The 11,326-nt window shown below is 42.0% G+C and overlaps 1 protein-coding gene across 1 annotated transcript in view; it reads left to right on the plus strand.

Moving 5' to 3' along the window:
• NOD2 (nucleotide binding oligomerization domain containing 2) overlaps window positions 1–11,326 on the plus strand; it is a 68,525-nt gene that overhangs the window by 29,017 nt on the left and 28,182 nt on the right. The window contains exon 4 of the mRNA XM_027774302.1: window positions 10,215–10,320. Within this exon, the coding sequence (XP_027630103.1) occupies window positions 10,215–10,320 (106 nt within the window). The remainder of the gene's footprint in view (window positions 1–10,214; window positions 10,321–11,326) is intronic.

The raw sequence follows: 11,326 nt of genomic DNA on the forward strand, positions 1-11,326 counted from the left end.
GCCAGAATGATGCAGGTTGCAGGTCAGCTCTGTGTGGCTTCAGGCTTCTCTATGCAACTGCCCCATCCTCTGTCTTTCCCATCTGTATCCTCAAACGCAAAGCATTGATACTTGTCATGTAGTATCCACCCTACGAAGTTTTTGGGAGAGTCCCGTGAGTTAGTTTGGGGAGCCCTGAGAATGGTGTTTGGCACATACTGAGCACACATTAATTTTTCCTTTGCATGCTATTATTTCTCTTCTCAATGATTCTTTACTCGTATACTTTTAATGCTGTCTGTTTTAAATTAGTAGCTCAACAGATCATAACACTTCATTATATTGACTCTATATTTAATAACTACTACACATGCTGTGAACTAATATAGTTTAAATATCCTCTTAGGCTTTCTGATATGAAATTGCACTAGATCATAGATGTTTGGAGTTGGAATACATCTGCTCCTGGAAATGCAATGATTCAACAGAGGTTGCAAGGACAGAAAAGTGTCTGTTGGGTATTTTTGAAACTCTTGGTTTATTTCCAAACATTGATCCATAGGTCTCCTTTGAGGCAGATGGAACAGTCTTCACTTTAGGGCTGGGCATGGCTCAGTGGTGATACAACTGTACCTACATGGGCAAGGTCCTGAGCTTGTGTCTTGGGACCACCCCGGGCATGCTGACTGAGGCTGGGCTGTCTGAGGCTGGGATGAAGACCCCTTTCTCTCTTTTTTTCTCTCTCTCTTCCCCCTTCTTTGTTTATCTTTCTTTCTCATGAAAGAATTCATAAATAAACTTAAGCCAAATCCCACTTTATAGATTAGGGAGCTGAGGTGGGAAAGTGGGTTGAGTAAGTTCACAGTAGTTACTGAGAGGCCAGTACTGGACTTGGGGCCTTGACTCATTCATTCTCATTTTTTTTTTGGAGAGGTTTTTGCTGTTGGGCGCGTGGTCTCACCAGACAGACAGAGACAGACAGAGAGACAGAAAGTGAGAAATCACCCCCCAGGGGGGATGGCCATGCTGAAGTCCCTTCTCCTCTGTTCTACTCTTGGGATCTTGGGCACACACGCACATGTGTCCGGCATGAGTTTTAAGCCACCGGGTCCTGGACACGAACCGCGGTCGACTACATGGGAGTCCAGTGACATAGCCATTACGCTAACTGCTGGTTCTGACTCATTCATTCTTCATTAATTTATTCATCTGTATATTTGGCCAGAATCTTACTATGTGCCAGGTTTTGTCTTCAAGTTTGTTGTGCTTTGGCATAGTAGGTACTCAATAAATATTTGTTGGTGAAATAAATGAATTATTGAATACATTGGAATTACACTGCAGTGTTGGGATGGGCTGGGTTGTGAGACCTTAGTTTATATTTTTGTCTGCTTAAAAAAAATACATATATACATATACATATACATTTAACAAGTATGTTAAGGTAAGTCTAGGTTAAGTTTGGTAAAATAAACTAATATATTTTCAAGGCTGATTTCTAGTTGGGTTGAGGTGGCTACATTTTGAGAGCAGGTATGGTGTGGTCTCCTTTAATTTATATGAAAACCTGCTATTATACCCCAAATACCACTTTCTTGAGCCTGACTCCAAGGGGATTACAGAAGACATATTACTTATTGTACCTACTTTGATGTTTCTTATGATCTTCTGGGGGATCCAGTTAATCTACCTGAGAAGTTACAAGATTAGGTCTTGTCATTTTTGATCAAGTATTCAGTAGTATGGTCTGTCTGGATGCTCTAAAGGCTTTGTAGTAGGTAGCCTAGATTTCTGGGACTCAGTGGAGACAGAGGATGAATAGATGAAGTATTTGGATTGATGAAGGAAAAAACATGGAGTAACACATGGGTAAATGCCGGGGTCCAGCCTCAGCGGGGGTGGGTTGACTCGTTGGAGGCGACGCGGGAAAGAAGACCGAGGCCTCGGTGCCTTTTCATGCACGTCCTGAGTCGGACACCCCTCAGAGATCGCTCTCTGAAGAATGACCACTACTAGAATTATTGTGCCTTTTTATTGAAAATGTGTTACATGCAAGTAAATGGGTGAGGGGCTTTGTGTTCTAATTATCAGCTCATAAAGTTTTAGCAATAGGGAAAATGGTTCCATTCAGAGTTGGATTAAGGGTGGGTCTAGTGCAGTTCTGCAATTGTTCATTTGATGTAGGCGTCTTCATGGAATGCAGTTTCGGGAAAGCAGCTCCAGCAAGCAGAGATAATTATCAGCTGATGCAGCGCGGCAGCCATCTTGTGATTACTGAGCATGATAATGAGAAAAGAAAATCTCAAGTACAGATATTAGTTCTTATGGATCTCAATAAAGAATGGAACTTACATAATTTTATAGGGATCTAAAACTTAATTCAAAGAATCCTAATATATCTTAAAAGGGTAAAACTACTATTTACTAGGTAAGGGCAGGGACAGCTTTTTCAACTGGCGGTAAAGTGACTAACAAATTAATGAAGAACTTTAAAGTGAGTTTGTGGCATACTTAAAACGTTCTATTGTGCCTGTGGCGCCACCGTTATGTATTTTATTAGAACATTAGCCATAGTGGGGTGGGAGTGCCCTGGGCCTGTTTCGGCCTAAAAGATTATTCTTAAGCTTATGTTAAATGTATCTTGAAGGGCCTTCCAAAGGTCAAGAAGATTTCTGCCTAGATGTGACTTCAGCACACCCTCTATTGTGACCATGCCGGGGTGAAGCATTGTAATTAACAGTAGGTGGTCAGGGCAAAGGGGAGCGGTCGGGGGACTTTTGGGAAATTTTATCATATACTCAAGATGTATAAGAGAGCTATGTAATTCTTTTATAGTAGTATATTAGGGAGTCAGAGGGGGGTCGCTTCCCAGCAAGGCTACCACAGTTTCCGGAGCAAATAGCAAGCAGCCTTGCCGACATGCTAATTCAACCTAAGTTTTATTCCTAGGTCGGGGGAGGGAGGGCACACAGCAACGACCTTGCCAACGTTCTGACCCCACCTAAGTGTTACTTAAAGGTCAAAAGCTCAAAACAGATCCTGGGGCCCTACCAGGTCGAACTCCTCCAGGTAAAATACGACATTATTATGAAAATCATTAAATATCCAGTACCAAACAATACTGAGAATATTATGTATCAGTATCTGGGGGTGGTGGCCAATGTGGAACATAGATGGAAAACTACAACCTTAAATGTTTAGTTTAGGAGAGAAGAAAGGTGGAGTTTTATTGTGTTAAGAATCCATCCTAAGAAAGGGCTAAGTAGACAGCAAAAGTGAATATTGAGCTGACGGCACAGAGGGGATGGAGGAAACATATTCGAGGACTGTAGGAGATTACAAAGGGACTGCACTGCCTGAGCTTTCAAGTTTTAGAATCCAGTGCTCTCGAGCCTCCTCTGAGCTCCAGCATTCTGTGATGCTCTGATTTGATGGCCTTCCTGCAGTGGCTAAATTTCTGATTGCTTGTGGTTAAGCATTTGTGATGTGTTCAACTAACATGCTTCCCCTACCCCATTCACCAGTTTTTTTTTTTAAGAATTATTTTATTTAACTTAATTTATTTATTTTAATTTGACCAGAGAGGGAGGGAGGGAGGGAGGGAGGAATTTAATTTGATCAGAGAGAGACAGACAGAGAGAGAGAGAGAGAGAGAGCGAGCAAGCAAGCCACTAGGTCCAGGACTTGAACCGTAGTCGGCCGTGTGGGAGTCCAGTGCCCTTAACCACCTGCCACTTCCTCCCCACCACCACTCACCTCTTAATTCCTATAATGTGGTAGTTACCACTGACAAAAGGTAGGGGACTAAAAAATTCTATGTAATAAAACAAAATACAAGTGAAGGAATTAAATCCCTAGAATACTCATTGCTACTTTTATCAAGTGAGTGCTTACTCTATGTCAGGTACTGTACTCAATCTTTTCCTCATATTATCTCATTTAAATCAACCTACTACATACTTTCAAGGGTGTAATGTAACTGCACTGTTTTATAACAATAAGAAGTTGTCCAAATCACCTATCTGGGAAGTGGCCCAGCTAGAATTTGAATCCAGGCCTGTTTTTCTGCAAAGTGTGTATTCTTTCTGTGTCATAAAATGTGGGGGCTTTGTGTGATAAACTTGTTCAGTTGGGCATCACAGTTGTTAGGAAACCTAAGGCTGGTAACACCAGCTGTAGTACCAGCTGTCTGTCTGACTCATACAACTGCTAAAGTTGATAGGGCTGAGGTGTCAGACTGTGCTTGGCTCCTATCTCAATATTACCTTAAACATTTGAAAATTAGGAAATATACCATGCCTACAGAAGAGTGTATAAATTTCATATGTATGGCATAAACATATTCTTATCGCCCAAGTTATGAAATAGAATTCTACCAGTAGCTGGGCTCTTCTTCCATTGCAACTACAAGAGGTAACCACTAGCCTGACTTTGATGTTAATCATTCCTTTTTTTTTTAATAGTTTTTTTTTATCACATTTTAAAATAAATTCCCAAACAACTTATTGTTTTATTTTGAAACAGTGAGCAGTGATCCAAACATAACCATGTAAGAAAGGGTAATGCTTAGATGAAAGCTCCCATACTCTGGTTTCCCTGGGAGTGTCCTTTCTGAGAAGTTGGTGGGCAAGATTATGAATGAGTCTGGGGAAACTATAGGGCTCATTATAGCTGGAGGACCTGGTAGGGCCTATGTGAGTCAGATGCTGAATGTCCCATAGAAATATGGTTAGCAGAAGTGAGCTACTCTGTACACTCAGTTGTAAGCTTGCCAAAGGCTATTCTAGATCTTAAGAACTGGTCAAGGCTAAACACTTCCATGGGGTTAAACGAATATCTTCAGCTGGTTAAGGCAGCAGGAGTTGAAAGAAGGAATGCTATTAGTCCATGGTGATGACAAGCCAAATACAGATAAGGATTAGGGCCAAACATGACCAGACATTTAGAAGATAACTGCCTTTAACATGTCTGAGTCTTGAGTCACTGCTCCATTCTTTTTGAACTAGTGTCCCTCTATGTGTAGTACATAGCCATCATCTTGAGATTTCTCTTTATAGTTCTCCTATGTTGCAACTCCTGTATTCTGAATACTATGTCTTCCTCTTCCTAGTTTAATCCATTTTACTACATCCTATTCTCCTTTATTATCTGAAAAATTTCTCATACTTGATTGATAGTTTGGCTGGGCATAAAATTATGGATGGGCCATCGTTTTCTTTCAGAGTTTCAATACTGCTACTTCATTATCTTCTCTTTTCAATGTTGCTGCTACGAATTCTAGATAATTTTATAACTTTTTTTCTGGAAGCTTTTATAATTTTCTTTTAGTCTTCAACAACCTGATATTTTACAGCTGTGTGCTTTTGTGTTCTTCCATTATGTTGAACACCCAAGAGGTGAATCTGAAAATCCATATCCTTGTGTTCTGGGAAATGTTCTTGATTAAATTATAGGTGATTTCTTCTGTTTTCTCTCTTCTCTCCTTATGGAGTTACTACTCCTTGAATTTTAGAACTTCTTAACTGATCCTCTAGTTTTATTCTATTTTCTATATATGTGTCTTTTTGCTCTACTTTCCAGTTAATATTGTCAATTCTACCTTTAAACTCTTGAATTTTTAAAAGTTTTGCTATCATACTTTTAGTTTGTGAGAGCTTTTTTTTTTTTTTGAGAGGTTTTTGCTATAGGGTGTGTGCGCACGCCAGAAAGACAGAGAGACAGAAAGCGAGAAATCACCCCCCAGGGGGGATGGCCACGCCACAATCCCTTCTCCTCCATTCTCCTCTTGGGATCCTGGGCACGCACACACACACGCCCGGCGTGAGTTTAAGCTGCCAGGTCCGGGACTCGAACCGCGGTCGACTACGCGGGACTCCAGCGACATAGCCATTATGCTGTCTGTCCCACGAGAGCTTTTTTTTTCAAAAAAAAAAAATTAGAGGATATGTGCACTCACCAGAGAAAGAGAGAGAAAGAGGCAGAGAGAGAAAGAGAGAAAGCACACCCCTCCTCCCTTAGGGGATAGTCACATTACAATTCTATCTCCTCCATTCTCCTACTGGGGTTTTGGGCATGTGTGCACATGTGTCCAGCTTATTTTTTTAAGCCATCTGGTTCCAGGATTCAAACCATATAGTCAGCCACGTAGGCTCCAGCCACCTGAACTATCACACCACCCACTTTACCACAATAGCTTTTTCTCACTATTCCTTCATTATAGCATCTTTCTGTGTTTCATGGATACAATGGAAGTTGAATGTTTATGTTTGTTTGATATTTTTTATCCCATATAAACTTGTTATTCTAAAAATTGCTTTCCCTTCCCACACTTGTTTTGGTTCTGTCTTCCATGTTAGATGTTTTCTTTCAAGGATCATGATTGTTTAGGGCTTTAGAACTTACTAAGCATACAGGTGAAATTTGTCTTCCATGCATTTCACTGTAGACATTTGGGAAAATGGCACTGTTTATGTCTTTACACTTTTCTTCTTAAATTGATCAAGTTCCCTGAGTAGAACACAAACATCCTGCGTGGGGATAAAGTTCTGACTGCCAGAAGTTTGGGAACCTGGTTGGTGAGAGGGCTAGGTAGTGGTGGTGGTGGGGAAAGGTCTCAGCATTCAACATTTAAACCCTCTGTTTGGGATGAGATATCCACTTCTTTAATTGTGTCCTGTGTCCCACTGCCAAGGGACCTTCTCTTTTACTCTTTTCAGAATATAAGTCTTCAGACTTTGCCATGGCAGGCAGAAATAGTTGCTGATAGCTTGAAGTGGGTAAGGGAAACCAGAGATTTGTTTAATAAACACTTTGACCATGTCCTTATTTTACTCATGTTCTTCCGTTCCAGAGGTACCTGATGCAGACAGATCTAAAGCCTTTTACAGATTCTAATTTGAATGATATGATTTTAACTCCTCTTTTTTTTTTTTTTGGAGAGGTTTTCGCTATAGGGCGCGTGTTCTTGCCAGACAGACAGAGAGAGACATAGAGACAGAAAGCGAGAAATCACCCCCCAGGGGGGATGGCCACGCCGCAATCCCTTCTCCTCCATTCTCATCTCGGGATCTTAGGCACGCTTGCACAGGCGCCTGGCGTGAGTTTTAAGCCACCAGGTCCGGGACGTGAACCACTGTCGACTACGTGGGAGTCCAGCGACATAGCCATTACGCTAACTGCTGGTTCCTGCTCCTCTCTTTTTTAAAGAGAGATTTTGGCTATAGGGTGCATATGCTTGCCAGAGAGACAGAGAGACAGAAAGTGAGAATTCACTCCCCAGAGGGATGGCCATGCTGAAAACTCTTCTCCTCCTTTCTCCTCTCAGGATTTTTGGGCATGCATGTACATGTACCTGGGGTGAGTTTCAAGCCTCTGGGTCCAGTATTCGAACTGCGGTTAACCATGTGGAAGTCCAACAACGTAACCATTATGCCATCTGCTGGCCCCTAATTTCTCCATTAAAATATTAATTTAATTTTATTTGTTATTATTATTTATCTTTTAATTCGACCAGAGGAAGACAAAGAGAGAGAGAAAGTTAGAAAATAAGCTGCCAGGTCCAAGACTTGAACCATGGTCGGCCATGTGGAAGTCTAGCACCTTAACCACCATGCCACCTACTGGCCCCCAAATTCCCCATTTTAAAGATTTACTTTTTTATTGAGAGAGAGAGAGAGAGAGAGAGAGAGAGACCGAGACCTTGACAGAGTCTTCAGGCTGCGAAATACCTCCAGTTCAACCAGTCTGCATCATGAATATGCACATATGCACCCAGCATAGTCAGCGAGGCTACATATATAAACCCAGGACCTTTTCTATGTGGGTCTGGATGTGTTACCACTGTGCCACTATCTGGCCCTCAACATCCCCATTTTTGGCATGGGATTTGGCTTTCTAGAGTCCATTACCATTTATTCATCCAGTGAGTCCTGAGCACCTTGTTTGTGCCTGGGACCCTTATAAGTGTTGGGAGTATCTCAGTGAGCAAGACAGACAAGTCTCCAGAATGGAGATGCTCACATCCCAGTGGGGGAATATAGATAACAAGAAAAAGGGAGCAAATTACAGAGTGTGTTATTAGGAGTTGATAACACTGTAGAGAGTAAGTAAAGTGGGTTTAGGTGTCCAGAGCTTGGGGAGGAGCACAAATAGTGATTTACATTTTAAGTAGAATGGTCAGAGAGTTCTCACTGAGAAGCTGCAATCTAAGAAAGGACTCGAAAGAGTGAGGGAATTAACCATGTGGCTAGCTGGAGGAAAGGCTTTCCAGGCAGAGGGGACAGCCGGAGAAAAGATCCAGAGGAGGGAGCATGCTGGGTATTTCTAGGAAATAGGAGGCTCGTGGGTGAGTAGAGTGAACAAGAAGAGGAGGAAGAGATGAGAGTAGAGGAGTAATGATAATTTGGGGAATGATAATTTGGAGGTATTTATGAAACATTTAAGTGGAGATGGAACTAGGAACTTGGATGTGCGTGTCCAAGGTTCAGGGCAATAGTTCAGGCTGGACGTGACACTGCGGGGGTTGTGAGTAGAGGAGAAGTTCCAACATTCAAGCTGTACCACTCGATGAAGTCAGTTCTCTTCCTAATGATTTACAGCTTCCAAAATCATCTTCCTTATCTTTGTGGGTTTGTAGGTTTAGGTTTTTATTTTATTTCATTTTGTTTGTTTTTAAAATTATTCACAGTTTTAATTTTCTTTCTCTCTCTCTCTCTTTTTTAGAGGGTTTTGCTTTAGGCGTGCCTGTACTCACTGGAGAGACAGAGAGAGACAGAGAGAGAGAGAGAGAGAGACAGACAGACAGGGATCGTGAAAGTGAGAAGTTACCCCCTAGCAGGGATAGCCATGCCACAATTCCTTCTCCATTCTCCTCCTGGGATTTTGGACACATACGCATGCACGAACATACGCATGGTGTGAGTTTCAAGCCACCAGGTCCAGACTTGAAACGTGGTCGGCCATGTGGGAGTCCAACGACGCAACTGCTTTGTCATCTGCTGGTCCCTACTTACAATTTTGTTTTCTTTTTTCATTTTTAGAAATCATATAGAAATTATGTCATACAGTATGTATTCTTTTTTGTCTGACTTCTTCCATTCAGTATAATTATTTTCAGATCCATCCATTCTGTGGTATATTTCAATTATTCATTCTTTCATTGCAAAGAGTTATATTCCATTGCATAGATATTAGATTTTATTTATCAATTTTTGGTTGATTTTATTTATTAACTTTCCTTGAAAATTATTTGGATTTTCTTTTTTAAATGCTAGTAGGTGGTACAGTGGTAATAACACAACTGAATCCACATGGAAAAGTTCCAGGTCCATGTCCTGGAACTTCTTTATGTAAGCCAGGTTCGTGTGCCAGTGATCCAGGATGGTTGAGGCTGGGGGGGACTGTGGTGTGAATCTCCTACGGGTGTGCCTGTTTCTACCCTCCTTCCTGTTTCTTCTGATAATATCGTCAGTGCTGGGTGGGGATGAAGGCACAATCTGTCAAAATCTGCACCATCCTTGCCAGGTTTGGGGGATCTATAGAGAAGTTCTCACTACCAGGTCTGACTGCCATAGCTCAGACAAATGGTGCAGTCATTCCTTTTAACATAGAATAAACTTGAGAAGATGTTTAAGGGGCCAGTGGTGCCTCACTGCCTTCTCAGAGGCAGCCCCTCAACAGTTGCCACAGTCAGAGTACCCTCACATGGTGGGGTACCCCTATTCACAATTTTAAAGAAAACTTTAATTATTTCTTTATGACACACACACACACACACACACACAGAGAGAGAGAGAGAGAGAGAGAGAGAGAGAGAGAGAGCCACAGTAGGGCCTTCATGCCATGATCTTCTCTTCGGTGTCAGCCAGCCAGGGTCATGAACACATGTGTGTGTACCTGGCATGTACAGGGAGCTGTCACTATGAACCCAGGACCTGCCCTTATGGCTTCAACATCATGGAGCATTGTGTAACTACTTTGCTACTATGGCTGGCCTAGTTATTCATTCTTCTAGTGGGCTTTTAAGAGGGAACCCGTTTGGATATGTGTGTTCAATTCATCATTCAGTGCTGTATTAACTTCTTTAAACTCATGTAGTTGGTTGATTTTTTTTTTTTTTTTTGGCCTTTCTTGTGGTGGAAGAGAGAGGTGTATGCAATTGTAGTACTCAGTTGAAATCTTTTCACCCTGCTACATTAGCCTTTTAGGATAAATAATGGCTTTTGCTTTTCCCATAGGCAAGAAGGCTGCTTGATCTGGCCACAGTGAAGGCAAATGGACTGGCTGCCTTCCTCCTACAACACATTCAGGAATTACCAATCAACCCAACCCTACCTTTTGAAGGTGTGTATATTTTTTTCTCAGTTCATCAGAAGAGGAAAGGAAGTCAGCACAGAGTCATGATTAAGAACAAAACATATCAGTTAGCATCCCACGTACCAGCTATGCATGCCTCCGTAAGACTTGGTTTCCTCAGTTCAAGGGTAACAGCACCCCCTGTCTCATTGGGCTTTTAGAGGGTTAGAAGAATGAAAGCATGTGATGTTAGTTAGCTACAGCTTTCATTAATTCTCACATTGCACAGTGATAGTTGGAGCTGAGCTGCCATTGTTGAGGGCAAACTACAGGTCTTCCTTGTTATTCAAACTCTGACTATCTGTACCCAAACCGTGGATGCTCAGGACCACAGATGGCATCATGATTACATTGCTGGACTCCCATGTAATCAACTGCAGTTCCAGTCCCAGACCCGACAGCTTAAAACTCATGCTGGTGGCGCATGTGTATGTGTGCCCAAAATCCTGAGAAGAGACTGGAAGAGAAGAGACTGCAGTGTGGCTACCCCTGTAGGGGGGTGATTTCTTGCTTTCTGTCTCTCTGTCTCTCCGGTGAGCACATGCACCCTATAGCAAAAAGTTCTCTAAAAAAAAAAAAAAAAAGAGATGTGGGTACTCTTTTTGAGTTAAGGCTGGTATCTTGATCTCTGAAATATAGTTATTCATGATCAGAAACTCAAGAAACAAGTGGATTTAGATAGTGTGGTATCTCTCAGTGCCCATGGTCACCAACCAAACTCAGGGTTAGGAGAGGCTTGGGCAGTACAGCTTGAACCTCCCATAAAGCTGATGCTTTATGGACAACCTCTGCCATTGCCACAAGCCTCAAAAGTAGGCGTTGTTTTCTGTACTTTATAGATGTGGAAAGTGTGCAGGGAATAGGTAATGTGATGGGGGGAGGAGGGTCCGATTGTAAACTCTCCCCGCCTACACTTTCTCTTTCTCTTTTCTTGGAAGCAGTCAGTGGTAAAGAGGGGATAAACCTGGCACTCTTTGAGTGATGGTCCCACATC

Source organism: Tupaia chinensis, unplaced genomic scaffold, assembly GCF_000334495.1.
Source record: "Tupaia chinensis unplaced genomic scaffold, TupChi_1.0 Scaffold000422_1, whole genome shotgun sequence".
NCBI classification, from domain to species: Eukaryota; Metazoa; Chordata; class Mammalia; order Scandentia; family Tupaiidae; genus Tupaia; species Tupaia belangeri.